Source organism: Coniosporium apollinis (assembly GCF_000281105.1).
Source record: "Coniosporium apollinis CBS 100218 chromosome Unknown supercont1.57, whole genome shotgun sequence".
Lineage (NCBI taxonomy): Eukaryota > Fungi > Ascomycota > Dothideomycetes > Coniosporium > Coniosporium apollinis.
The window spans coordinates 53945-81879 of record NW_006913319.1 but is presented as its reverse complement, the minus strand read 5'-3'; the positions used below and the strand labels follow the sequence as shown (position 1 = coordinate 81879).

At 56.5% G+C, this 27935-nt stretch overlaps 10 protein-coding genes across 10 annotated transcripts; 8 read left to right on the top strand and 2 right to left on the bottom strand.

Annotated features, from left to right (window-relative positions):
- Positions 1 to 41: 41 nt before the first annotated feature.
- W97_08445 (STE/STE20/PAKA protein kinase) lies at positions 42 to 3012 on the top strand (the record flags this gene model as incomplete). The annotated part of the gene is made up of 6 exons (XM_007786412.1): positions 42 to 281; positions 460 to 987; positions 1065 to 2315; positions 2366 to 2465; positions 2522 to 2856; positions 2908 to 3012. The coding sequence occupies 6 exons, from the start codon at positions 42 to 44 to the stop codon at positions 3010 to 3012; spliced, it is 2559 nt and encodes an 852-aa protein (XP_007784602.1).
- Positions 3013 to 3639: 627 nt separating this feature from the next.
- On the top strand, positions 3640 to 6293 carry W97_08444 (uncharacterized protein; the record flags this gene model as incomplete). Its single annotated transcript, XM_007786411.1, has 9 exons — positions 3640 to 3886; positions 3957 to 4006; positions 4062 to 4096; positions 4195 to 4270; positions 4345 to 4443; positions 4495 to 4615; positions 4676 to 5217; positions 5270 to 5342; positions 5401 to 6293. The coding sequence occupies 9 exons, from the start codon at positions 3640 to 3642 to the stop codon at positions 6291 to 6293; spliced, it is 2136 nt and encodes a 711-aa protein (XP_007784601.1).
- A 568-nt stretch (positions 6294 to 6861) lies between these two features.
- Positions 6862 to 7616, top strand: W97_08443 (cytochrome b5; the record flags this gene model as incomplete). Its single annotated transcript, XM_007786410.1, has 3 exons — positions 6862 to 6977; positions 7161 to 7287; positions 7443 to 7616. 3 exons carry the CDS (start codon positions 6862 to 6864, stop codon positions 7614 to 7616), a joined length of 417 nt encoding a protein of 138 aa, XP_007784600.1.
- A 796-nt stretch (positions 7617 to 8412) lies between these two features.
- On the top strand, positions 8413 to 10131 carry W97_08442 (diphthamide biosynthesis protein 2; the record flags this gene model as incomplete). Its single annotated transcript, XM_007786409.1, has 1 exon — positions 8413 to 10131. One exon carries the CDS (start codon positions 8413 to 8415, stop codon positions 10129 to 10131), a length of 1719 nt encoding a protein of 572 aa, XP_007784599.1.
- An 869-nt stretch (positions 10132 to 11000) lies between these two features.
- Positions 11001 to 13909, top strand: W97_08441 (uncharacterized protein; the record flags this gene model as incomplete). Its single annotated transcript, XM_007786408.1, has 2 exons — positions 11001 to 13523; positions 13583 to 13909. The coding sequence occupies 2 exons, from the start codon at positions 11001 to 11003 to the stop codon at positions 13907 to 13909; spliced, it is 2850 nt and encodes a 949-aa protein (XP_007784598.1).
- A 680-nt stretch (positions 13910 to 14589) lies between these two features.
- W97_08440 (uncharacterized protein) lies at positions 14590 to 17473 on the top strand (the record flags this gene model as incomplete). Its single annotated transcript, XM_007786407.1, has 7 exons — positions 14590 to 14704; positions 14743 to 14763; positions 14827 to 14958; positions 15012 to 15110; positions 15297 to 15965; positions 16019 to 16081; positions 16263 to 17473. 7 exons carry the CDS (start codon positions 14590 to 14592, stop codon positions 17471 to 17473), a joined length of 2310 nt encoding a protein of 769 aa, XP_007784597.1.
- A 1092-nt stretch (positions 17474 to 18565) lies between these two features.
- Positions 18566 to 19012, bottom strand: W97_08439 (uncharacterized protein; the record flags this gene model as incomplete). The annotated part of the gene is made up of 1 exon (XM_007786406.1): positions 18566 to 19012. One exon carries the CDS (start codon positions 19010 to 19012, stop codon positions 18566 to 18568), a length of 447 nt encoding a protein of 148 aa, XP_007784596.1.
- Positions 19013 to 22738: 3726 nt separating this feature from the next.
- W97_08438 (uncharacterized protein) lies at positions 22739 to 24604 on the top strand (the record flags this gene model as incomplete). The annotated part of the gene is made up of 1 exon (XM_007786405.1): positions 22739 to 24604. The coding sequence occupies one exon, from the start codon at positions 22739 to 22741 to the stop codon at positions 24602 to 24604; it is 1866 nt and encodes a 621-aa protein (XP_007784595.1).
- Positions 24605 to 26359: 1755 nt separating this feature from the next.
- On the top strand, positions 26360 to 26749 carry W97_08437 (uncharacterized protein; the record flags this gene model as incomplete). Its single annotated transcript, XM_007786404.1, has 1 exon — positions 26360 to 26749. One exon carries the CDS (start codon positions 26360 to 26362, stop codon positions 26747 to 26749), a length of 390 nt encoding a protein of 129 aa, XP_007784594.1.
- A 687-nt stretch (positions 26750 to 27436) lies between these two features.
- On the bottom strand, positions 27437 to 27919 carry W97_08436 (uncharacterized protein; the record flags this gene model as incomplete). The annotated part of the gene is made up of 1 exon (XM_007786403.1): positions 27437 to 27919. The coding sequence occupies one exon, from the start codon at positions 27917 to 27919 to the stop codon at positions 27437 to 27439; it is 483 nt and encodes a 160-aa protein (XP_007784593.1).
- Between the last annotated feature and the right edge of the window lie 16 nt (positions 27920 to 27935).

The window sequence follows — 27935 nt, the reverse complement described above, 5'->3', positions numbered from 1 at the left end:
GTGCTGTGCGAGGTCGTCAAAGCAAGTCGAGTGCTGGCAACATGGAGCGCGGCTCCTCCAAACAACACCGAGGGCACCACCACCCGCCCACTGCCTACAAAGCAGATGTGGTATCGCGAGCTCTGAAAAGAAACCCTTCGGCGCCCACTTACCCTCACTACCACCACAGCAGCGCCCCTGGCCAGGCCCGCTTCACCTCGCCCAGCCCCGCTGCTTTCTCCTCTTCGGCATCTTCGCTCGACAGATACTACTCCAACGGCGACCAAGGCTTGTACGGCGAGGTAAGTGCATGCTCGGACGTCCCCCAGCGAGAGATTTCCGGCGAGAGTCACGTCCACGGTACCTACAGCTGTCAGAAGTGCCCTGTGCAAGGCCGGCCATTGGGCGGTGGGTGGGGGGGTGTGTGGAGGGCTCAGCGGGTCCAATCGCGCAGCGCTGACAACCAATCTACCAACCCAGATCTCGCGCGCGGATCCATCTCACTCACACCACGAACTCCACGAACACCACCACGTCGCGCTCTCAGGTGCCAGCTCGTCGCAACACTCGTTGCCCGAGACAGCCCCGAGCCATCTTGCTGGACATCCTCTCGACTCGACCGCTGCCTACCAGACCGCACCCTCCGCACGACTGCAACCCTCTCCACGCCCGCACCGACCTTCGCCGCCCCAGCATTCGTACACCACCGACGCTCGTCCTGCCAAACCGTCGCTGCGCCAGTCCGCTAGCTTCGCGGTCTTGGGTCGGAAGATGGACACAATCTCGCCGCCCCGCTCAGATAGCGGCACCAACAGTCCGAAGCAGCGGTACTCGGACGAGGCGAGCGTCGGCAAACCGGTGCGCCCAGAGGTGCTCAAGAAGAAGAGTGGGTTTTCGAGCTTCGTGAACAGCGTGCTCGGCACGCCGCGAAGGCCAACGATATCGACGCCAACAAATCCGATGCATGTCACCCATGTTAGCATTGATAACGAGACCGGCGAGTACACTGTACGTTATCGTCCAATCCCCAGCGACAGTCTTGATGAAAGCCCAGCCTACAGATGTCGCAGGCTAACGCTTCCCAGGGACTGCCTAAGGAGTGGCAGCGAATGTTGCAGCAAAATGGCATCACCGAGCAAGAGCAAAAGCAGAACCCCCAGACGCTGGTCGACGTTGTCACCTACTACAAGGAGACGATGGAGGGAAAGAGCGACGATCCGATCTGGGACAAGCTTGGACACACTCAGCCAAGTGGATATGTCTACCAAGGTAGCCTGAATCCGAGCGTCGCTGGCATGCAGATGATGAGCCCCCCGGCAAGCCCACGGTTTCCCAGAAACGGTGAAGACAGCTTCGAGAACCCGCGTGCTCCACCCCCAATTCCGGGTCGAAACTCTTTCGGAATGCTATCGCCGAGTGTTTCTCAAACGAGCGACATGAATCCTGTGAGACCAGCGCCAAGACCACCTGGCGCACCATCGACCAGCATGGTTCCAACTCGCCCTGCACCTGCGGCTCCAAACCCAATCATACCACCACCAGTCCAGTCCCGTCCTGAAGATGATCTTCCTCCGATCGCATACGCCCCGCCCACTATGACAGAAAGCCCGAAGTTGCCGCCTCTATCTAGGAGCAGGTCAAACACTACAGGCTCTCCTATGCAGTATGATGGAGGAGCGTTCGGTCCGTCCCAGCAACAACAGCTGCAGCAGTACCAGCAGCAGCAAGAACAGGCAATGATGGCAGCGCAACAAGCTCTTGCCAAGCAGCAACAGCAGCAACAGCAGCTTCAGCAACAGCAGCAGCAGCTAGTACGAAGTCAAAGCCAGAAGCAGCCCGACTTCATTCCCCCGACGCCCCAGCAGCAGTTCGCTCAGATCTCAGATCCCCAAAACATCCCCCTCCCGTCCCAGCAAGCGCGCGTAGGACCAGCACCGCGGCCTCGGCAGCGGCCCCGTCAAAGCCAAGGCCCTGACATTGTCGCCAGGCTGAACCAGATCTGCACCAATGCGGACCCGACGAAGAGGTACCGCAATCTGAACAAGATCGGACAGGGTGCATCCGGCGGCGTGTTTACGGCTTACGAGGTGGGCACGAACCGATGCGTCGCGATCAAGCAGATGAACCTGGACCAGCAGCCAAAGAAGGATCTGATTATCAATGAGATCCTCGTCATGAAGGAGGCCAAGCACAAGAACATCGTGAACTTTATGGATAGCTTTCTTGTCCGGGGAGATCTGTGGGTGGTCATGGAGTACATGGAGGGAGGTAGCTTGACAGACGTGGTCACCTTCAACATCATGAGCGAGCAGCAGATCGCAGCAGTCTGCAAAGAGGTACGTTCGCTAGAAAAAAGTTTGCTGTTCCGATACTAATTACCGCACAGACCCTGCATGGCCTGCAGCACTTGCACTCAAAGGGCGTCATACACCGAGATATCAAGTCGGACAACATTCTCCTGTCTCTAGAAGGGAACATCAAGCTTAGTAAGTACATGACAAGGAGTTCTCGGCAACCGACCTCTTTGCTGACACACATGAAGCGGATTTCGGCTTCTGCGCCCAGATAAATGAGTCTCACACCAAGCGTACAACGATGGTTGGCACGCCGTATTGGATGGCACCGGAAGTTGTGACGCGCAAAGAGTATGGCCGCAAGGTGGACATCTGGAGCTTAGGCATCATGGCGATTGAGATGATCGAGGGCGAACCGCCTTACCTCAACGAATCACCGCTACGGGCACTGTGGCTCATCGCCACCAATGGCACGCCTGCTATCAAGGAGGAACACAACCTTTCTCCCGTGTTCAAGGACTTCCTGTATTTCGCGCTGAAGGTCGACCCGGAGAAGCGGGCAAGCGCGCACGATCTGCTTAAGGTAGGCGGTGTACTTCATCAAACATGAGAGCAACGGCTAACTCAGATGTAGCATCCCTTCATCCAAACTGCAGATCAGCTCTCTACGCTTGCGCCGCTCGTGCGAGCCGCGCGCCAAGCCAGGGCCGAAGAGCGCCGCAAGAAAGCCGCGTCGTGAGAGCTTCTAGTCCAAGAGCAAGAGCACGGCGCGCTAGACTTGGGCTATGAGCATCGTTGTGATTTTCGCTGATCCTTCTCTGTTTGTTCGTCCGCTTCGACCTGTGTGCGAGTTCGCGTCCGGCTCCTCTTGCGAGGTATCTCGCGCACATGGTCGACGAACGCCCTCCGTACCTGCACCCACGTGGATTACCCCAGACTTTGAAGCAGCTCGTTGAAGAGTTTGCATCTCCTGCGCAGCTGTGCCTGTTGCGCCACGGCGTCATCCACGAAATGCTTGCTTCTTTTTCCTTCCATATGCATCTTAGTCAGATGGTGCTGGGCCACGTTTGCTGCGATAGAATGTCGTTGTTGACGGTCGCGGCGGGGAGCGGGGAGCGAAGAAGGCGTTCACCTGGGTCTCTTTGCAGTGCTTCGGGAGGTCGGCCTCTAACCTCCCGCTGGTCTCCTTGTGTATCTTCTCACGGCTGGTTTCGAGGGGTGCGGATACAAGCGGCGCTTGAGGTGCTGGAGACTGGGAGTGTAGAAAAAAAACTGCGAAAGTACAAAGGCATCACTGTGTTTGACCATCCTTACTGCGATACCTATGTGACTTCACGTGATGCCTGAGGCTTACAATGTGTACCTTATGTACGTACCTATGATCGACTGGTCCGGGGTCACTAGCGTGCCGCGCATTGCGGCGCACCACCAAGCCCGCCAAGCCCCAGCCCTGACCTCACTTGGGACCATCGCGGGCATGCGCAGCAGAAGCTTCGTAACCCTCTACCACTCTCCTTCCAACCACGCTTCTTCCACCACCTTGAACTCTCCAGTCTCCCACACTCAATCCACCATGTTCCGCGCACAACAGAACGCCTTCGACGAGCTTGTCGGTGAGTGCGCTTCTGGCTATGGTGGGGCAGCTTCCAGGCAGCTCTTGCTGACACCGTTTGCCCTGCGCAGTCAAGGCCACGGATGAGAACCTGACGAGCGAGAACTGGGAATACATACTGGTATGGGGCTTCAACGAGGATTGAAGAGTTTCACTGACGGAGTCTCCTTCGGCAGGACGTATGCGATAAAGTCGCCTCAAGAGACGATGGGTGAGCGCTTCCCTTCTCGAAGCTTCGACAAGCCCCCGATCACCTCCGTATAGAGCGAACTGGCTGAGGAGACTGGGCTGACTCGGGTCTAATGACAGGGCAAAAGAGGCCGTTGCGGCCATGATTAAGCGTCTGGCGCATCGGAACGCCAATGTTCAGCTCTACACACTCGAGGTCCGTCGCCTATCCCGTGCACCATTTGAACCGACGTTACATGAGGCAAAAACTGACGTTCTTCTGTTCTGTAGCTCGCAAATGCCTTGTCGCAGAACTGCGGCGGCAAAATGCACAAGGAGCTCGCCTCACGAAGCTTTACAGACGCGCTGCTACGGCTCGCTGCAGACAGAGTACGTGGGATTGATGGCTGAAACGGACGACATTGGCGCTGACAAAGGGAGAACACGCACCAGCAGGTCAAGGCTAAGATCATCGAGCGCATGAGCGAGTGGACGACAATGTTTGCAAGGGACCCAGATCTGGGGATAATGGAGCAGGCATACATGAAACTCAAGACGCAGAGTGAGTCGTCATAATATCTGTGTCTGATCCTTCGGCTAGCTCATACATGATGACCGCTAGACCCGAACCTACGCCCACCCTCGAAGCCGCAGAAGACACAAATCACGCAGGCGGACCGGCAGAAGGAGGAAGAGGAGCTTCAAATGGCGCTAGCACTCTCAATCAAGGACAAATCGACCCCAGCGAAAGCCGCCGCTACAACATCCAGCCAGCCTCAAGCCACCGCCGGCGCCTCACAACAGCCCGCAGAACCACAACCCTCCGCCGGCACAACAGCGGCCACCGTGTCCCGCGTGCGTGCGCTCTTCGACTTCCAACCCTCCGAGCCCGGCGAGCTGCAGTTCCGTAAAGGCGACATAATCGCAGTCCTGGAATCGGTGTACAAGGACTGGTGGAAGGGGTCGTTGCGGGGCCAGACGGGCATCTTCCCGTTGAACTATGTGGAGAAGCTTCAAGATCCGACAAAGGAGGAGCTGGAGCGGGAGGCGCAGATGGAGGCGGAGGTGTTTGGGGAAATCAGGAACGTGGAAAAGCTGCTTGCGCTGCTGAGCACGAGTGAAAGGGCCGGCGCTGTGGACGTCAGAGACAATGAAGAGATCACGGTATGGTGTCGTATGGAAACACTTGCTGTAGATGGACACTGACCGGTTCTAGACGTTATATCACTCCACGCTGGCGATACGACCCAAGCTCATAGAGCTGATTGGGAAGTATTCGCAGAAGAAAGGTATGGAACCTGGTTGCTCTCGGAATCCTAGACACTCGGCCGCTGACGCACTTTCCAGATGACTTCACACAGCTCAACGAGAAGTTCATCAAAGCTCGACGCGATTACGAAGCTCTACTTGAAGCATCCATGTCCCAACCGCCCCCGTCGCACGCCTATATGCGCCCAGGCTTCGGTTATGGCGCACCAGGCCCGCACGGCCCCTCATATCCAGGTGCCTATCCCCCTCAAGGACCGCATGCGCAGGCTCCGCCGGCGCAAGACCCTCAAAACTTCTACCCACCTGCACCTCAAGAACCTCAGTACCCTCCACAGAGCGGCCCGCAACCTTTCTACATGGTCCCACCCGGCCAAGGCAGGCCAGCGCAAACGATGTCGCCAAAGCCGACAGGAAGCGCAGGCCCATACGCGCGAATGGGCGGAGCTAGTGTGAGGCCGCCGTCAGCAGCATATGCGCCCACACAGGAGCTCGCAGCGGGGCAATACAGCCCTACCGAAAACAGACAATCTTTCGTGGGTCCATCTGGGCCGCCGCAAACTTCACAGCAACAACAATACGACACCTACCCACCGCAGAAAGGTCCGCTACAACAACCTCACATGCAGGGCCAACAACAGCAACAACCTCCCTACCCTCCGCAGCAGCAGCAGCAACCTCCACCCCAAGGCCAACCACCCTACGACTCCCCCGCATCGCTCTACTCTCAACAGCCGTCCGCCGTAATCCAAGACCCGTACCCGCCGCAACCTGATCAGGTGCCCTACGGCATGCTACCCCCACAGCCCTCGCACCAGCCGCCGGGCAGCCCACCTCCGCCGCAGGGAGGCGTCTACCAGGCGTATAACCCGCAGGCGCAGGGCCAGAGGTGGCCGTCGGGTGCGAGCGCACCGCCTGTGGGGGGAGTTGGCGGAGGGGGAAGGGGGGAGGACGTGGATGGGTTTTATCGGTAGGGGTGGGTTGGGTTTTTTATGAGGTTATCGGCGGAGTGTTAGGAGAACTGGCGGATGCCAATGAATCCGGATGGGGAAGGCCTTGACTTGGTTGCATCATGTGACATTGATGGTTTATCTGGCGTTGCATCGGTCCAAGTCAAGAGGACTCGGAGAGGCACGACTTTGGCATTGGCAGACTCAGAAAGTAGGACCGACCCGCAGCGACGCAAGTCTCGGGTCATCCAAACTACTTGAGCATAACTACGGATACTATTGCTCTGGATATTAGTGACCGTTTCGGAACAGTTTCCCGTTTCAGGTCTGCCGCTGGGCGTATCCGACTCGGCTAAAACGACTATCACCTCAGCCAATCGATTGCGGAGTATGTAATTCGAACCACCGTATCTCTCAACCGACTGTCTCTACCCGACAACTACAACACAGACCCTTTCTCTCCCCAGTGTTCGCAAATCCACGGCCTCTCACCGACATCCCACGCCTCGTCAAGCCGACCGTCTTCGCGCCGCGCCTGCTTCAAATTACAAAAACTTCGTAGACCCCACAATCGAGCCTTGAGGAACACAAAATGGCGGACAAGGACTACACCTACTCCGACGTTTCGTCGCACAGCACCAAGAAGGACCTGCTGGTCGTGATACACGACAAAGTCTACAATGCGTCTAGCTTTGTGGACGAGCATCCGTATGTTCTGCCCCTCTGGTCTAGCGGCTCTGATTCTGTATCGTCTCCCCAACCCTCCCACACTTTCGGCTTTCGCGGCCTGTCTGGGAACGTGGGGTATACTCCCGCTCTGGACAATACGTTCTTAGTTGTTGCGATTGAACAGAGAGGTGAACTCTGGGCTGATTAGAGCGGTTTTTACAGCGGCGGCGAAGAGGTTCTCCTAGACGTCGGCGGCCAAGACGCAACCGAAGCCTTCGAAGACGTCGGCCACAGTGACGAGGCGCGCGAGATCCTCGAGGGCCTGCTCGTCGGCAAGCTAAAGCGAGAGGTGCGTCTACTACACCCCTCCCCAGCCCGGCGTCTGCCCCGCCTCAGCTCCCAGTTCTGTTCGCGCACAACACCTTCTTACAGCATGCAATACGACCAACCGAGAAGAGGCGCTGGTTGCGGTGGCCTCTGAGTATCTTTCTGACGTTTGTATAGGACGGCGACCCCGCCCCCTCCTCCTCCGCCCAGCCCACCGCGACCAAGACAGCAGGCCCGGACGCCGCGGGCCTGGGTGTCGGGATCTACGCCATTATCCTCGTCGGCGGTGCCCTCGCTTTCGCGGCGTATAAGTACCTGCAGGCGAAGTCGGACAGCAGTGTGAAGTTGTAGAGCACGATTCCGGCGGCCGGAGTTGACCATGTGGGAAAAGGGGAATGGAAAACAAAGGGGAGCGAGGTGATGAAGGGGAGCTGTAGAGAGTGGGTGATGGGGGTGAGATGCACACATGCGTGCCTAGATCATTGAGGGAAAGGTAGAGAGGAGGTGCTGTGGCAGCGGGAGGGGGAGGCGTCTAATCCGAGCGTTTATTTCCTCCTCGGCTGCTACTGCCGCTTTTTGGTAGTAGAGTCTGGTTGCATAGAAGTCTTGTAGCTCTTCGAATATTCAGCTTTCTGGTGTTTTCGTGTTCAGGACTCTTGGAGTCTAAGAATACCTCGTACCTATATTGGGTACTCGGGATAGACCACTTTCAAGTAATCACCGCTACGATTTAAGTGCTACAGACCGTGTAAGATCGATGAGAGTGTTCTCGTAGCCGTACAACCAAAATTTTAGCCCGTTTATGTGCCTCTCGGTGTGCCCAAGATTCTATCATGGAGGAGGCAGGAGAGAGCACTCCATTGTGTGTACGTCATGTGCCGTGGTTGATTTACTGTAGATGGTCCTACGGATCTGTATCTGGGACCAGTGGCAGGACATTATACAGGAGTCGGAGCTGTTAACTCGCTCAAGGCACTCTTCGCAACGTCTTCGTTCTGGAGTTACCCTGCCGTGCCTGTGTATAGAACGTGGCAAAGGGTTTGGTCATGTGATCCGTTTCGCTTCACTGCATTAGAATTTCCTGCCGACAACATTCGACGTCCGTTGCGCACCGCCTTCTGAGACTCCAAGCTTTGGGCACGAAGTCATGTCGGCGCAGCCTCTAGAAGTCGCTCCTGTTCTCTCGACTCCGGATACACACATCTTCGAAGACCCGACTCCTCCCGTTGACATCGCAAGCCTCGCAAGACTCTCGAACGAGCAGCTCCTTGTAGTATACGAGGTTGAGCGCACGGTCAGGGAAATACGGGCCAGCAAATGGCGCAGGATTGCTCTTCAGTTCCCGGATGAGATGCTCATGGATGCGCCGCGTGTGTTCGAAGCATTAGCTCGAGGCTTGAGCCACGCACGCAACGATCGAGTTTCATCACCTTCCCCCAAGAGCAGCCATACCAATGGTGATGGTGCCGATGGGGTTAGCAAGAGCTTGGAGAGTGTTAGTTTGTCTGAGGACGGGCCACAGGAGAAGCTCTTCATACTCGCTGATACATCGTACGGCGCGTGCTGCGTGGATGAAATCGCGGCAGAGCATGTAGATGCTGATGTAGTTGTACACTATGGCAGATCTTGCCTTTCACCAACGGCGAGGTTGCCAGTCATATACGTTTTTACTACTAGACCGCTCGCGTTAGACTTGGTTTTTCACGCCTTCAAGGAGACGTACCAGTCACAAGACGAAAAAGTAATCTTAATGGCAGACATCCCCTATTCCAACCACATCACTCCCCTTCTCGAAAGACTGCGGCACGATGGATACTCGAATCTCTTCGCAGCACAAATCATACATGATCCCTCATCTCCTCTTCCCAATCGATCCGTACCCGCTGACGTAAAGGAGAAGGCGGAGACACTTCGCGACTATCAACTATTCCACATCTCCGATCCTCCCCAATCGCTTCTATTGACGCTTTCTTCACGTGTGGGAGCCATCCACATCTACCCAACGGACAGTAAGAGCGCCGTTTCCCCCAAGGCCCTTTTGGCTTCATCGGCGGCGACCCTTCGCCGTCGTTACGCTCTCCTTACACGCCTAAGCACTGTATCAATATTTGGCATCCTTATCAACACGCTATCCGTCAAGAACTACATTCACATCCTGAACCGTGTGAAGGAGCAGATCGCGGCAGCCGGCAAGAAGAGCTACACTTTTGTTGTCGGAAAAGTCAACGCAGCCAAGGTTGCCAACTTTAGCGAAGTAGGCGGTTGGGTTGTCATCGGATGCTGGGAGAGCAGCTTGATCGAGGGCAAAGATTTCTGGAAACCGATCATCACGCCCTTCGAACTGAGCTTGGCTCTGAAGGGGGACGCCGAACGGGTGTGGACCGGCGAATGGACCGGTGATTTCCAGGCAGTCTTGACGGAAAAAGAGAATGCCCCGGCTATCTCGGACGACCACGCAGCTGAAGAAAATGGGGGTGAAGAACGCCTACAAGACAGCGACATCGGGTCAGAAGAAGAATCGGCGCCGCCTGAGTTTGATCTACGGACGGGACGTTACGTATCGCACTCGAGGCCTATGCAGGCTCCACCAAGCCGGTCCACGAAGAAGGCCAGTGATCCAGGAAGGCAACCAGCCTCATCGTCTCTCATGAGAAGAGCAAACGGCGATCTCGCCCAAGTGGGCGGTGTTGTATCTCCTGCTGCAGAGTTTTTGAGAAACAAAAGGACATGGCAGGGCCTCGGGAGCGATTTCGAGATTGCATACGATGAGCCAAGCAGTACGGACACGCCAGGCGCGCTTATGGAGCTGGGTCGAAGCGGTATTGCGCGAGGATACGCGGTCGGAGGTGACAGGTCCAAAACATGAGGAGTTGCATGCGCACCGAGTCGAAACCTTCGATTGGATCCTTGTGAGCGCCCAGCACTCCTCCACCCAAGCTGGACAAGCAAAAGGTTGTCATTCTTCAGGCCGGACTACGTGGAAGCGAACAGCAAGAGCATCAGTGAGATTAAACGACCTGGGAGTCGTTCCACGGCATTCTGTGCTTTGAATGCCTGGAGCGCTGTAGACATCGTTAGCTCCAGCCGGACCGCTCCCGCGAAGAGGGTCGTGCGAGGGGGCTGCGCCGTTCTGTCACCAATGTTCTGCCTTCCGAAACCTGGCTGCAGATCACGGCACTGATGGATCCGAGGTTGGCACTTCGCCATGTCTGGATGAAGTCAGCGCGACGGGGACTGAATGTATTTAGATTTCAAAGTAGTATTTGAGGCCTGGTCAGTGAAGGAAAGCAACAGATTCAAACGCTTTGATTTGATATTGAACGTGAGCCGACTACCGTGCAACCTGTTCTGTAAGGTCGACCTCTTTTGTTTCTATTTAGTACTTCACATGGCTTCCAGCCCTTGATTCAGGCCTAGAGACACATATCCGCACCGCTCGACGTGAAACGTGAATACTGTGACGCTGTTCGGTCTGGCTGCGCACTCTTGGCGCTCCAGGGCGTGAGCTTCCGCGGCAAGGTAGGCGGCGACTTGCGCACGCGGGCAGCCTGACGGGAGCACTCAGCACTCAGCACTCAGCACAAACACAAACATCCACCACTATCTCTACTGCCGTCTCGCCGCCGTACCTTCTCTTGCATGCCAGTACATCGCTTTCCCTGCACTTTGCGTCGCGAGGACTGTCTTTCCGGGCGGGACTTGGCCACAAAGCTCCGCCTTCAACCAGACGAAAGCATGCTCTCCACGCCGGAGGATCTTTCTTGGAGCCCGGCGCCGTTACCGTCACCGTCACCGTCACCGTCAACCAGACCGCAGCCAGAAGGGTCGAGGGATCTGCCGCCTCAGAAGGTTACCTCTCTGAGCCTGTTCGAATCAATCGTTACGACCTACCCGCCGATTCTCGAATCACTCCTTGCGCAGATACCCACCGCTTCTCTCCTACATCTCTACCATACATCTCGACACCTGCGGAGCTTTCTCAGAGACTATCCACTTGCATGGAAAGCGGTGTCATTCCGGCTCCCTCAGCCAACGCTGCTTCTGGGCTCGCCGGGGACCGAGACACCCGATGCGCGGGAACGGCAGTCCAAGCAGTACGCGCTTGATGCCCTGCTGATACAAGTGGTGGTACCCTTCGGAACAAGGTTGACCAGCCTGGATCTTTGCAACACTGCTGTCTCAGGCGTCGCCTTGACTTCGAGGGTTCTGCAACCTCGTCTGGCCACACTACAACATCTTTCCGTCCGAGGCTGCAAGAACGTGTCGATCAAGTATCACATCGTGCCCTTCCTCGAACCCTACAGCCAGCGTCGCAACCCCTGGGCCGAACGCGGCCATCTAGCACTGAGGAGCCTCTACGCATACAGATGTCGGCACCACCGCCGCAGGCCGTACCTTCCCTCCTCCCTCCTGCGAAGAGACTCGGACTCGGAACCCACACATCAGCTCATCGAGATATGCCACGAACTGAGTATATGGACAGACACGGCTTGGTGTCCAACGCCGGGAGGGAGATGCTATCGGAGGAGAGACTATCACGCTAACCGCGTTGCGGCAGGGACGGCAGAGGTGTGGGTACCGTTTGACAGGCTATGGCGCTCATGTAACCGCATCGGACCGGCCGAAGACCGCACAGAAAGCCGAAAACCTGACGGGCGGTTGTGGGAGGACGCAGAGACTGGCCATGATGGAGAAGCACTAGGGACACAGGGCGGACCTTTCCAAGGTGAAGGGAAGGGCGTGCCAGCACACCTGCGCAGGAGCCACCGGACATTCGTCGAAAACCTCAAGTGCGACCAGTGCGGAGACGCAATCTCGGAGCGATGCCAGCAATGTAGCATACGGATGCACTGCATGGGGTGCCGGAAGACGCTCTGCGCAAGCTGCGCTTTCACTCGTCCTCTTCCAAGAAAGCGCGCGAAGACAAGTCATTCGACAAGCCTGGCCTTTGGAGCAAGTAACACAACACCGCTTGATTCCATGTCGACACCGTCCTCATCACAACATCATATCCGGCATTCGCCAGGAACGAAAAAGAACCGGTTCTGGTGGGCCCCAGGAGTAACGCGGTCGCCGAACTTGATGAACGAAAATGTTGCTGAGGAGGATTCCTCCGAATCTGACGATGCTGCCGCCAACAATGGATCCACCTCTATGACTTCCATTTCTGCACCGCCAAAGCTCAAGATGAACTGGTGCTGTCTCGAGCCAATATTCTCGGGAAGCGGAGACATAGCAATCTTGGGCCACGGTCTCGGCCGGGACGGCGCAGAGCGGATTCGCGCAGCACCATTACCGAAAGGCAAGGGATATGAGGATCCGGACTTCACTTCGCTGCTTACGTCGCCGGAGCTATTACGGAAAATGAAGAACCAGCCACTTTACAATCACGTTTTGGGTGACGACGTGGATATACTGCCGCACCTCCAACGAGAGATCCTTGATCTGCAAGCTGAAAGTTGTCCGCGCAGTCTCTGCCAGGATTGCTATCTAGCGTTTCGATGGAAGATCTCTTGCCGCGCTTGCAAGCGGCCTATCTGCAAAGAGCATGATCTCAGAGGTCTCAAAGTGAGGAAGTGTGGGTACAGGGACCTCAATATCGAGCGCGAATACGTCCTTAGTTTTCAGCCTGCGGTCAGCAATCTTGAGATACCCGCCTTTGGAGCGTCGGAGCTCAGGCCACTGCCATCAGTTCCTCCATGCAGTCCACCAAGCGATCTACCAGTTCCCCAGCCTAGTAGCCTCGCTGAAGCGGATAACACAGCAGATGTCTTTGGGACCCCGCTGGAACGCTCTTCGGCAAGCTGTAGTTCTGATAGAAAGCCTGTTCAGGCATCTGACCCAGAACATCCTGGGCGCACCATGTCAAACACGCCAGACAGCACAGCGGGCACTACAGCACGTGCTGCGCAAGTCGAGAACAGCAAACTCTTCCATGCATCACGCGCACCCGACATGTCCACATCGGTCTTCTCCGATCGCTTCGCCTCTACCAGCACGCTGGGTCCTGGTATACCGCGTCAGCGCGCACTCAGTTTGTCGGGCCTTCAACCTAGACCGTCCCTCTGGTCCTGGCCGGACTCATCGCGACCATCGCAAAGAGACCATCTACCGCTGCCGTGTCATCCGCGTCATCCGGTGCAGTGGGAGGGTTGTGGGGCTTACTTCTGTCAGCAGGTCCGGCCGATTACCGACGGTCGGTTTCGGTGCACGGCGACGGTGAAGGAATGCGCGGAGTGTGGGGTTTACGTGTGCGAGGTAGGTTTTTGTTCGTCTCATCCCCCGGTCTACCAACGTTCGCTGAGTTGAACCTATAGTTCTGCCTTGCGGATACCGCCCGCTGCCCCTGCACCTACTGCAAACAAACCTTCCACTGCCCGCACTGTACCCTGAAGCCGTCAGTGCAGGCACAGTGCCGCCGCGAAGAAGAGCAGCGCGCCCAGATCGCGGTCATGCTAGCTGAGAAGAAGCGGCAAGAACGAGAAGTGGAGTTCTTGAAGCACGCCGATGAGCTTGCTGAGGGCGTGCAGGAGTTCTTTGCTGGACTATCTGCTGAGGATGAGGCGGGGCTGGAGTACAGTGCTGAGGATGAGACGCTGATTGCTGAGGTGTTGGCGGCTGCTGAGGAGAGCTCGTTCATCTAGATTGTTTGTCGAAGCGTTTGAGCGGGTTACGGGCATACCAGCTGTTGCTTGCTTCAACCTGGTAGGTTGACTTTAACGCCGAGAGGGACTAGAGACGCCACGGCTTGGTGTTGCTGGTGAGGCGCCCACTGCGGGCGGAATCAGTGTTACAGGTTGCGGACACTTGCCACCATCTAGGCTGGGTTTCTTAGCACATCTGCTGCATGTGTCTTTCGCTATCTAGCTGGAAATATCACAAAGCGCAGCTTGCGCGATACTTTGACTGATCATCGCGCTTTCAACCGAATCCAACCCCCTAGGATACCTGCGGGTATGAACATCCAGACGCTAAGTAAGTGTTTGGTATATCGCTACCTTCGGATCATAACAGCCGTAGCGCGCTTGACCATGGATATCTCACTTAGCCGCGTAGACGCGCGCCAAGGAGCCTGTCGATAGCTAACCGAAAAATGACGCACGATGTTAGGGAAGGCTGTCCGCTCTCGACGCTGATTGACGGCAATGAATTTGAGCTTCAACATTTGTGCGCTTTAAGGGCCGCAGGAGATATATCATATACCAGCAACTACCTGTCTGCGTACCGCTGAACCCATACTCCAGCCGAAGGCTCGGACGTCTTCTCTCGTCTAACTTTCGTAACCTCGAAACACCTTGCTGCGAAGATCCGTCCCTCAACAATCATGTCCCACAGGAGAGCGAAGGGTATTGAGTATGATGACGATGAGGTCGCCGACTATAGCGACGAATACGCGGAAGACACACAGAAGCAACAAGGCATGTACTGTTCCCTTCGGAGTACGCCTATGCTGCGTCTGCTAACATGCAACCATCAGAACTAAGCCCCGAAGATCAAGGTATATTTGCGCGTCACCAGACCCGGAATCATGATTTAGCAGAGACTCACACATCTGTTGCAGTACGGATGCACGAGGGCAAGGCTCAAGTCAAGAAGGCATTAGGCTCCAGCTACTCAGTCTCGGACAAAGAGATTGAAGAGGCACTCTGGCACTATTACTACGATGTCTCCAAATCGGTGTCCTACCTAAAGAGTACGTGTCTTCATAAGGCCACATCTTACTGGATGCAACTGACGTGTTTGTAGACCTAAGACCTCCGCAACAACCCAAGAAACCGAAGCAAGCGTCGAGATTTGATCAAGCAGCCAATTCCGCCGCTAGTACGCAAAAACGAAAGCCAGATGGTAGGTGCATTCTTTTCCCTCGTCTCTTTACTCTCGGCTGCCCTCCTCGGTCAGTCATTGCCAGGCCCTCGGCTTATCCAACACCGGTGCCTGACCGTCAGTCGTTGCCTCGGAGGATATCAAGATAGTGTTGCATTAACGCCGGTGTCACTGCAGAGCCGCTGCCAGCTTATCCGATTCCATTAGCAACCGGAACACACTTCTCGTTTGTGTCTGCCAGGGACTTTTTCAAAGACACGCCATGGCTACAGCTACCGGATCATCGGCGCGGCAACATTACTCTAGAACCAGTAGTTCCCCGGCTTCGTCTTCTCGGCGGCTCATCCAAGCCGTCTTCCAAGCTGGCCGCCCTTGCTGCAGCTCGGAAAAAGAAGGAGGAAGAGAAGAGGGCGGCTGCTATGCCAGCGATAGATACATCAGCTCAGCAACAGCTACCAGATCGTGCGATATCGTTGCTTGATCGTCTCGGCAGTAGAGCCAGTGGAGAATCGAATACCGAAAAGAACGCGCATCTCAGTGCGCCCAGCGGCCATGTGTCTGAAAAATTTCAACCCCGTTCATATCCTGTTCGGCCGAGGAAAGAGCCCAGTAGTTCTCGGCCAGAAGAACCGAAGGAGACTGCCACACCAGCGCCTGAGCCCACTAAACTGGAGCCACTGCCAGACATCAAAGCCGAGCCCTCTACGTTCGCCAGAATCATGGTTGGCGCCCACCCCTCCAGTCATGGCATCCATAATCGATCGAAGGAGGGCAGCTTCTTCAGTATTCCATACGCAGATGATCCAGAGTTTACTAAACGCAATCCTTTCACAGGTCCCAGCCCAGACGATGTAGTAGTAAATGCGCAGTCCAAAGGTTCGACAACACGTGCCTGAGTCAGAGGGACCTCAGGGACTGATCCATCATAGGTGTCAAAAGCGACAAGCAGAAAGCCAAACCCAAAGAAGCGGAGAGAATAACGAACGGCATCAGTGAAGGCATGTCACAACTGAGTGTCGACGCTTCACCTCGAGTGAAGAGCAAAAACCTGAATGTCCGGGAAGAGTTCAATAAATCTGATCAGAAGAAGTCCGCGAGCTTCGTGGTGATAGGCAAGTCCGACCTCGTTGCCCACTGGCGCTTCATACCTTTTCTAAGCTGACGTCTTATCAGGCCATGTCGATCACGGCAAGAGCACCCTCATGGGCCGACTGCTTTACGACCTGAAAGTTATAGATCAGAGATCACTAGACAAGCTCCGTAAGGAGGCCGATGCCATAGGTAAATCGTCTTTCGCGTTGGCATGGGTAATGGACCAGACATCCGAAGAGCGATCACGAGGCGTAACGGTCGACATTGCCACAAATAGCTTCGAGACGGAGAAAACACGGTTTACCATCCTTGATGCCCCAGGCCATCGAGACTTTATTCCCAACATGATCGCCGGAGCAAGCCAAGCCGACTTCGCCATACTGGTCGTCGATGCCGGCACCAACAGCTTCGAGTCAGGGCTGAAGGGCCAGACGAAAGAACACGCGCTCCTCGTGCGAAGCATGGGTGTGCAGCGGCTGATTGTGGCCGTCAACAAGATGGACATGGTATCTTGGTCAGAAGGCCGTTTTCAAGAAATCTCACAGCAGATGTCCGCCTTCCTCACTTCCGCCGGCTTCCAACCGAAGAACGTCACCTTTGTGCCATGCTCCGGACTGACCGGCGGGAACGTCGTTAACCCGCCCCCGGAGGGTACAATGCTGTGGTACACAGGCCAAACCCTCGTTCAGGAACTCGACGCCTCAGAAACGACCAAGCGCGCGATAGAGCAGCCACTCCGCCTCAGCATCTTCGACATCTTCCGCGGCGGTGTCACGAACCCCCTTTCGGTAGCCGGCCGCATAGCAGCCGGCAGCCTCCAAGTTGGTGACCAAGTGCTCGTCATGCCAAGCGGCGAAAAGGCGACCATCAAGGGCATCGAGATCGACAACGGAGCCGCGGACTGGGCAGTCGCGGGCCAAATGGTGACGCTGCACCTCACGGACATCGACCCTGTACATCTACGGTACGGCGACGTGCTGTGCAGCCCCTCGAACCCGATCAAGAACGTGAAGAGCTTCACGGCGAAGATACTGGCGTTCGAACACGTGCTGCCCATGTCGGTGGAGGTGCATCAGGGCAGGCTGAATGTTGCGGCTACGGTTAGTAGGCTGGTGGCTGTGCTAGATAAGTCGACAGGCGAGGTCACGAAGAAGAAACCGAGGGCGGTTCAGCCGGGCGCGGTAGCGAGGGTGGTGGTGGAGCTGGAGAATGCAATTCCGCTGGAGGGAAGGGTTATTTTGAGGGCGGGGGGGAGCACGGTTGCTGCTGGGTTGATTGAGAGCAGTAGCTGAGCTGGGTTGCGGCCGTAGAGGGTTTGAATGTAGGCAGTCGATTGACTCAAAGGATAGTCAGACAATTATACAACCTCTTGGAATTACCATAGAACGGCAGCCAAATTATTACCTTGTTTGTTTTGTGTACGCCTCCTCATTTGAACAGAGTTTAACGGATCTAGTGTAAGGATCAACTGAATTATCGGTGCTCCTTTACGAGGCTTTGTAGAGGGTGGCTAGGTGAGAGTGGGAAGGAGTTGAGAGAGCAGATGTTCCACAGCCCGCTAAGCTCCGCAACTACACTGATCGAAAGGTAAAGCTATGAAGAATGAAATAACTACAGTCCACCCGCGAGGCCTATGCAGTGCTGAGGCCTACGCCCAAGCTGCTATCAGCCTCACTTGAGGTTGTAACGACGCCGGTGACCTCCTCCTCCTCCGCCCGTTCTAGGAGGAAAGGATGGCGGACGCCTAGGACCCCGTCCGCCACCCAGCCTTAGTGGTGCTGATGGCGCACGCGGCCGTTGGCCTCCCCCCTACCTGGTCCGAACGGAAGTTGTGGTGGTGCCCTGCGAGGAAGAGCAGAACTACAGCGCTTTGTTCCCAAGCTACGAGTCACGAGCGGCATGGCTGGCGCTCACTACGTCAGTACAGGCAGTGTCGTAATCAATCCGCTGGTGTGGTCGGTCCTCCGATCCGCTTCACTCCGTGTTGTCGTGACCAGCCAGCAGTCGCCGAAGCACCGAATCATACGCAGACGCATGACTGGGTTGCAAGCTCTCGATACTTGATTAACTGTGGGTGTTCATTGCTTTGTGACCCTCGATGGGGCAGGCTGAGCGGTCGAGAGATCATATCCATGCTTTTGACGTACTTCAACTTTCGAGATACTGGTCGTACGTTGCAACCTGGATGGCTGTCTTCGCCACTATCATAAGCAAGGCCATCCGAGAAACAGCGGCTTCGCTTGAACGCTTATCAAGTAAAGATTAGAGCTTTCGTTGATGAAACTTGACTATAGGAAATCGCCTCCGGGGTGTAATGTATGTAGATCCGTGCTCTGCTCACGCCCCAGATGCCATTTTTTGAAGAGCTTGCTTCCCGCTGGCGTCTACCATATACAGGCACACAGAGCAATGCCTAGCTCACCGTAGATATCAACATCCCCTTCCCCCGCCCATTTCAGGAGGGTAGCCGCCAGGTGCGCCTCTTGCCCCACCCGTTCTGAGAGGAGGCTCATAAACTGGCTGCCCTTGAATGTTCTGGCCATAAGCTGGCTGGCGGTAGACGGCCTGACCGTGAGCTTGCTGTCCATGAGCTGGATGACCTTGGACTTGTTGTCCGTAAGCTGGCTGACCGTAGGCCGGCTGGCCATAAACCGCTTGGCCACCGGCACCACCTCCTCCCCAACCCATTGCAGGAGGAGCACCGCCTCCACGGCCAGCTCCATAGATACCGGCAGGCCCTCCTGCAGGTCCACCATGAGGCCCAGCTGCTTGTGCGGCTGCTTGTCCCGCTGGCTGTCCTGCTGCTTGACCAGGGCCATATCCAGGGCCATGTGCAGCTGCCTGTCCAGCTGCAGCGGGCTGCCTGCGGGGTCTTGGGCGGTTGTTGAACCACAAGGCAGAGCGGCCTTCTGCTTGAAGATCCTCTATTCTTCTGTTAGAGCCACTACCGCCGATGCGTCGGCTGGGATCACCGGTTTGTCTGCCGTCGGGGCCACGATGGCGCACGACGAAGGCGCCGTTACCGGTGAGCCGGGAGGGGCTGGGGCGGGGCTCGGCATAAACATCGTGAGTGCAATTGGCAACCTTCTTCCCATGGGAGTTGAGAAAGAAGGGCATGTTGACTCAAGCTGCAGGTTCTCAAGTATGTGTCGGTTGTTATGTGAGTTTGAAGTTCGAGGTGGGATAGAGCGACGTGCAGTATATGTGTAGACTCTTAGAGCTGGTGCATGTAACTTGTGTCGGTGGACGATGTAGATGGATTTAGTTGATACAGAAGCTGCGAGCTGCAAGAAAGAGCGCAGATGGTTGAAGAAGTATGCCTGGCCATGAGCCCGCTGACGCAGATAGGCCAGCGAAGCAGGATCTTTCCAACAGAGTGAAGTACTGGAAGACCCAGTCACAATTGATAACACGATGAGTAGCTGAGTGAATTGGGTAGAGGCAGCATCATGAACAGCGGCTTACTACGTATCGTGGTACGCAGACATCATGTTGCAACTCATAAGAACGTCACAGATGAGATTCAGCATGAGCCACCCGGCTCGCAAGTGTGGCAACTGTTCTGGTTCATGAGTGACGATTAAAGCAAACTTGACTCTAAACGTGAGAATGATGAACAACCATCAGAGTGAATACGAGACACGTCCTACGTCCAGAAACCAGAATGTCTAGACGGAACGACGTATCTGTTAGACAGCGAGCAATACTTTGAAATGTGGTAAGGAGTAAGACAGGAGCAGTCAAGACCATCGTCTTTAACGCCATGAGCACCTTGCTTGAGGTGAGTCGGGTATTATCTTGCTGCTGCGACAATTTTCGGATGGATGAACATAAATATTGGAATATGCTGATAAAGATTGCAATGAGGCAGCCGGTGGCTTCCGTGAGTGATGAGCAACCTGCTGCGACAACAACAACTCGGCATAGTCCGCCCACACAGAGAGGCATCGAAAGAAGTTTAACTGTGCGTGATGAATCAAATAGATCGACAATCAATAATCGTGGACTCCGCGATTGAACCTGACGTAAAAATGTCAATATCAGACGTAAAGCTCAGATCGATAATGTAGGTTGCAACTTCCACTCCGAGCACCACCGCCGTCCGCTCCTTCACTTTGTACTCTCGCCTGCCTGTGCACTTCATATCCTACTCCAGCATGTCTTCAGCATCTCAGCAGGACTTCAAAACTAAAGTGAAGTGAGCTCTCGCCCTCACTTGACGAGAGGTTACCGCGCAATTCCGGTAGAATTGATATCGAGGTCCCCAACGCGTCTCAATGCGTTTCACCTTCTTCCCTGACGCCTCCGGCACAAGTATTAGCACCAGCCTGGCCACGGACGGGTCAATTGAGTCAGTCAAAGAGAAGCCACTACGTGGAGCGATCATCCGCTCAATGCAGCAACCTATGCCTCAAGCGGACAGCACGCCCATGCTCGATCAGGACTACGTTCGCGTCGATATACGTCCTCACGTCACTTCACGCCGGAGACATGTTCCTCTGCCGGTCAGATACGATACGCCTTACCGTACACCTCCCTCTAGACCGCCTCGCCCCTCCTCGACCACGATGCGTGACGTCCAAGCTTGGCTTGATACCACACGCGTTCGACCGGCGTCTCCACTCGTACGGCACGACAAGGCTCAAAGCCTTCTGGCAAACGCAGCTACGCGAAGTCAGTTTACACGCATACAGAGTGTGCCATACCAGCTTAGGTCAGCCGCGGCACCACAACCTCCCTCACCACTTCGGTCGGAATTCTCCTTCCCAGCAGAGCCGCCGTCGCCGATGAACAGGATGAAGCCATTGCCTCCAATACCAATCTCGCGAAAGCGCCAGCAGACGGGACAACCGCTACCTTTGCCAAAGCAGAGGCGCCTCATTAAGTTCAGCTTGCCAATTTCTCGCGATGGGAAGGGTTACCGACGACATAACCGCGCCAAGTCTGATCCCTTCCTGCTGCGCCGTGCTCTTTCTGACCAAGTCCCTCGCGCTGGCATCCAACGTCACCGGTCCGCAATGGCCCTGACTTCGCCCCCTTCCTACGACTCCCGTGGATCCCGGCCATCCTATCAGGCTCTGACGCCTCCTCCACCGCCCTACAAGGCATACAGGCACCCGTCCAGGCTTTCAGAAGCGTCCTTCGGATGTGTCGATGGACTGCGTGATCCGCTCCGCGACATTCTGCGCGAGGCTTTCTTCGATGAAGGGCTTATAGGCTTCCAAGGACGACAGTACGCACGCATGGAGCAAAAACCACAACTCACAGGCATGGAGCGTGTCAAGAGAGTGTTTGGAACCTTGAAGGAGCGTATGCAATCCCTCCGTAGTGGCGGGCGGTCATAACAAGATGCTCGAGGGGGAATCGGATAGGAAAAGTTTTATGACACTTCTGCGCCATCGTGTCTCTCGCTTGTGCTTAGCTCGGATGTCAAGGTGACATAACATAAGAGCATGAGCTACTTGTTGTTATTGGGCGATGCAGACGAAAGTTGCGTTACGGTATGGGCTGGGACGGCTGCGAGCATATGGGGAATCTGGATTCGATGCTTCTTTACATGTGTCGCTTCGACTGCCCGCGAGGCAGTAGCTATACGTAGTGATTGGGGGGTTTCTTCATCTGCTTTTGCCATGTCCAAGGTCATAGCACATTCCATATTAGCTTCATGTAGTTGTAACTTAATCTGAATCTACATAGGAGAACAGCGGCTAGTAACACAGGAACACCAAGTAAAATACTCAACGTGACACGCCCTGTAGGATCGAGCTTCAAAACAGCAGAGCAAGACCTAGGATCTGTGCATGCTCAACCAGAACAAGCTATCCCGTCGGCCGTGGCGCCCAAGACATGTTCGGTCTTCTTCAACAGCCCAGAGGACTCAAAACCGGCCAGGTCCCTCTGGTCAAGTCTTTTTGGTGTGTTCGATAGCCTACGAGTGGCTGGAGCAGAACAGATGTCCATAACTCAGGTCTAGAAAGCTCCAAAAGGGCAACGCTTGAAAGGGAAAGAGGTCATATTGGCAGCTCCGAGGACATCAGCCCTACAAACCAGCAACTGCAGTATCTAGGGGTCTCCATCACAGCTACTGGGCATGATACATGTCCCCTATGGAGCATTTGTAATCCCTAAGGAGTTGCAAACATAACATAGGTAGGGCAGCTTTGGATGTGAAATTGCGTTGAGACGCGTAGGGGATGAGCGAGGGTGGTCGGCGACTTGCGCCAATGACGGTGCGCCAACACTTTTGACCCACACCCGACTGACCGCCTTCCGGCGAACCACGCCCTCACACAGTCGCATTATTTCTATTTGTACTTCAGTACTTCAGTACTTGAGTACAGCGGTCGAATTCGTCCCTCGGCCTCCAATTGAACGCACAGAATCCGTGACACCGACCTGGAAGGCCGGCAACACCCCGAATCCACCGGAGCGGCTGAGGAGCGCAGCGAGACAGGAGAGGGGAACGCCTTCTTTAACCATCCCGCAGCGCCATTACCCTACGATTACCGTTTCCAGTGCAGCCACCGACCACTGCACCGAATCATCGAAGAGCAAGCATGCCTTCCCACAATGCGCTCTCGCCGCAGCCGCCGAGACGGCCTACCGTCATTGCCCGTCATTCGTCGACATCGTCCCAAGTCTCGCAGACCCCGTCCGACGGCTCGTCCCAGAAACGACCACCTCAGAGGCATGTCGTAGGCCAGCGCATTGGTCAGAGGAACCCGTCCTTTGGAAGAAACCTCAACAAGCTAAGAGGAATCGCATCGGCGCAAGGGACTGACAGCGCAGCTGCTGCGCGACAGCACAAGAGAACTGCATCTGGCGGGAGCACGCCCGTCGAAAGCCCACAGCAACGGCCCAACATGCAGCGCCACGCTTCAACTACCGGCATAATACGCAATCGTTCTCACACAGCCTTGAAGAAAAACCATTCTAGCGGACACCTTTCGCGGACAGGCTCCCACAAGAATATTACGAAGGCGGTCAGAGCCGACATCAAGCGCTCACATGCGCATCCTACAAAGCGTCACAGCTCACCAGACATTGCGCCTGCGCATCCCACTGTTCGCTTCGATGTAGGCGACGAGGAGGCGGTAGATGATGGCAATGATGATGGCTGGACGGAAGAGAGCGCATCGCAGTCACCCACGACGACGCGCTCACACACGCGGCAGAACTCGGCCATATTCGAAGCTCCGCCAGACCCGAGCGCAGAAGCTCCGACGACACGAACAGCAGAGTCAGGGAAGGACGGCGGACGCGAAGATACAAAAGAGCAGGCCCCTCATTCACCTCCGCCCAAATCCCAGCCAGATAGCAAACACGCCGAACAAGGACGCGCCACCCGCATCAATGGCGCGTCCTCCTACCACTCCTCCAAAGTCCCCGACGCCGACGCCATAACCTCGCGCCTCCTCCAGCGAAACAACACACACAATGCGCCCCCAAAAATCTCCTCCGTCTCCGCGACTGCCGTCCCCGACAGCCACGACACGCGCCAGCTCTCCCAGTCTCAAGGTTCCACCCACCCCGAAACCCCCGGCCGCAATCTCGTATCCCGGTTTATCGACGAAGACGAAGACGGCACACCCCGCGACAGCTCCTTCCTCCCGCAGCGCAGCCCGCCGAAGCGCGACGAAGGCAGCAGCGACAGCGATGCCATGCGGCGGAACAGGAGCGCGCCGAACATGGCGGCGGCGGCTGCATCAGCATCGGCATCAGCGTCGCAGCAATCGAGCGCTCGGCCTTCGCGAACAGCTGGAACCACCACGCCAGACCTGCATCCGAGCCGCACGCAGCAGAAGCTGTGGCTACAGCGCGCGAGCTCGAACATCGAACCTCAGAAGCTGGTCCCGGCTATCCTGCCCCGGACGGGCGGGCCGCAGATCCTCGGCCCGAGCATCAATTACGCTGGCGCGGTGGAGGGGAGGATAGACCCCCGGCTGCAGAGACAGTTCGACCAGGCCGCGCTCGAGTACAAAGTCGTCCGCCGGTACCGAAATCCAGTCGCTGATGCCATTGTGCGGCTCGCGGAGATTCCGGGATCGGCGAGGAAGAGAGCTGCTGCAAGGGCATCGACGCGGAATGGGTATCTCGACGGTAGACAAGGATCGCATCAGAGCTACCGCGATGGCGAAAGGAGAGATGGCCGCCACACGCCTGGAGCGCGAGACGGCACGCGCACGCCTGCCAGAGATGGAAGGGCTACGCCGGGCAGGGATGGGCGCGCCTCGCCGGATCCGGACCATAAGCGAAAGGTCTCGAAGGTCAGCTTCGATGTTGCTGGAAGGGACGATGAGGATATTGAGGGCCGCCAGAGCTTGGGCAGTGACGGCCAGGTCGACAGGAGAGACGAGTTGGCGGAGCTGTGTCGCAGGATTTGGGAGACGGTCGGGGTGTCGGAGGTTGAGGTCGGGGGTTGAGGGACAGGTCTCAGGGGCCTTTTTGCTGCAAACACCCTGATAATTTCGCAGGCCGCGCCTTGTTATCATCACCATGGGAGCATACAGATGCCGGATTTGGACGGCTCATCACGGGGCTGTGTGCGCTTCGCTCCCATCTTCGGCGGCGACTCAGAGTCAGTCGCCGGATTGGCAGCAACATACGGGCGGATCACTGGCTTTTCGGCGCTTTCCCCAGTCTTTGGATAGGCTGTAGCAGGCCGTCATGGGCACCGGCCGCTTTTGCTCTGCGCTAGCTGTGGTAGCAGGAGCTCGGCGTCACAAGCACGCAGTTGAGGGTGTATCACTACGTATATGGAGCAGACGATACCCGGCGTGCGAGGAAGAGGCTTCTGGGCCGGTAATCTGCAATAGTGGGAAGGGCGCGAGATGGGTTTGGGAGACTAGCTTCCAGTGGATACTACATCCGGTAATCGTAGTGGTCGTCACATAGCGGCGACAACACTTTTTGAAGATGTTTCAACCCCTCGCCACTGCGCACGTGTCGTCGCTACCCTAGGAGACGGAACGTAAGAGTCGCAACCTTGAAAGCGGCTCTCCAGCCTTTTCGGAATCACGATTGTGGGAGCGCAGTGGAAGAGCCTTGGACCCAGCCATGCTGCTTAGTTTATCACGGATGCGACATCTCTTACCTGTCTGATCACCGACCGAATGTCGCAGCTGCGGTCTCGGGTGCCATGCATGAATAGCCTGTCCCTCGATCTCATCCACCTGGATCCAATTCCCTAGAGGTAGCACAGCAGTCGCATGTCCGCGACACAGCTGTTTGAAGTCCCAACCGCCTACTCGGTGCCTGCACGTCAACAGGAGGCGCTGCAGTGGCACAACAGCCGGCAGAACAGACAAACGTGACAAGTCCCCTTCCGGCCAGCTAGGGGCAGCTCGACAATAGGAGCTCAAGGTGAAGAAGCGCCCAGTTCGCAATCTTTGTCGCGCGAGCGGTCTCGATGCGACACAGGCGCTTCACAGCCCGAAGCGGGGGCGCCGCAATAAAGGCGGAGGTCACGATGGCCGTTGGCTGCGCATGTCAGCGGCGCAGGGGAGGCCAGCTAGTGGACAGGGCGCGCGACAAAGAAGATGAAGCAAATCTCGCTGACAGGGCTTTGTCTGGACAAGCCTGGACAAGCTTCATCTCGCCGGCGGACTAACGCCGTGTTTCTTGCAGCTGGCCGAGCCGCCTCCACGGTCTACGCCGGTTCAAGTTTAGCCTTGCGCCCTACATCCAGGGCGGACCAATGGAGCCACTGCGCTGGATGGCGCCAAGCAACGACGATAATCTCCCGCATGTGGGAGCTCATCTCATTGCCAGATTGTGTCCTTTGTCATGGCGCTTTACTGTAAATTCCCCGCCGCCCTCCCTCTTTCCTCCGCCTCTGTTTCCTCAACAGTCTTGCTGCTGCTTACTGCTCACGTCTGCTGTCACTGTCGCTGTCGCTGTCGCACGCATACTTCACACTCTTTACTCAATCCACGGCTGTGCCTAGAAGAACGATTTGCGCCAGAGTCGCATCGCCACCCTCTTTTCCAGCTTCGCTGTCAAATATCTGCTCGCGCGTAAATACAAGCCCTACGCTCAGCGTACCGCACCAGCTGCCAACGCATTCGTCCATACCGCCCCGCATTTCTCAGCCCAGAGCTCGAGAAAACAGCAGTCCATAAACAAACAACCACATCAATCAATCCGCATTCCGCGCAACCCGCATTCCAGCCACCACGATGAGGTTCACCCTCCCCACGCTCATCCTCGGCCTCGCCCTCACGGCCTCGGCCTGCGCCAACGACACCCTCTCCCACTCCCACGACTCCATTAGCGCAACCAGCATCACGACCCACACCTCCACCCGCACCGTCATGCGCGTCGTCACCGAGACGCAGACTGGCGTGCCGCCCACCTCTGCCGCCGCCGCCAGCTCTTCCGGGTACGCCGCCAGCACGGGCTTTCTGCCTGCCAGTGGGAACGCGACGGTGCCGGCCGGCACGGGCTTCAAGGCCACGGCGTCGCCCACCGCGTCGGCGAAGCCGTTTACGGGCGCGGGAAACGCGCTTAGGGGCGTCGGCGCGGGCGCGCTTGCCATTGCCGGCGGCGTGGCGGTTTTCGTGCTATGATCGGACCGTGTCCGTTTCGCTTCGTGGCTGCTCGCGGCTGTTTCGTTTCTTGGGGGGGTGTCCTCCGACGCGCTCGGCGTATCTTGATGAGGTGGTTTTTCTTGAGAGCGATGGTTTGATGATGTTCACGTTTTCTGCCCGGCTGTATGCTTGTACGCTGGGATGAGGGAGAGGAGTTTTCTCTGCGGGCCTCGATTGGCTTGATCTTGTCGAGGGTCGGATCCTGGGTTGGAGGCCTTTAGTGGGTGTTTTCTCGGCGCGCACGACTCTTTTCCTGCTCCTTCTTCTCTCCTGTTTCGTGGCACTTTCGGTCAACGCGTCCGCGACGCGGGGGGACGATGCGGTTTGGTGTGATACCCATGGCTTCTGTTCTTAGTTTTCTATGGAGTGCTGGGTCTTGAGGTGTTCTTGAGGTGTACACAGTCGTTAAAGAATAAACGTAAATTATAATGACCTCGCTGTCCCAGTCTCGCTACTCCTCTGCCACCTGCCTGCCTGTCGCTTCTCGCTCACGTGTCTTCTGCTCAAGCCATGCCAATCCAGCACCAAGTCCCGTCTTTCTGGCTGGTCCTCCCCCAACCTGCACTCCACAAGGATCCCCAGCGGCTTGGGCGATGCTTTTTACACCCTCAGCATGCCACCGCACCAACTCAGATGCCCCCAATACTCCGCGGAAGCCTCAGCTAACTATCCACCGCTCCCACTCTCAGCACCAGCACCAGCACCCCCATCACCCTCCCCCGCAGGAACAACCCAAGGCACCACAAACAAGCCAACGCACAAGGCAACGATGAGCAAAAACCCGAACCACGGCAGCATCTGCCTGCTAACACCAGACGCCTCCTCCTGCTTGGGGATCTTCGCATCGTGCGCGGTTTGCGCTCCAACGCCTGCGCTCGCTTCGATGTCGGCGTCGTGTGGAGTCGTCCGCTTTTCTGATTCCCCGCTGCTCGGGGGTTCGTAGGCGGGCGGCATTTCTGGCGGGTCGTAGGAAGGCCGTGCCGAGGGGTTGCGGGTGTAGTCGAATTTCTGGATGAAGAAGGGTGCGGGTGATGTTTGGGCAGGCGCGGAGGCTGTTTGGACGGGCGCGCAGAGAGGAGCATCGGATTGTACTTGATGGTCGGAACCAGAGGGAGATACAGCCACCGACGCGACATTCGGGAAATCCATCCTGGGGAGAAGTTGG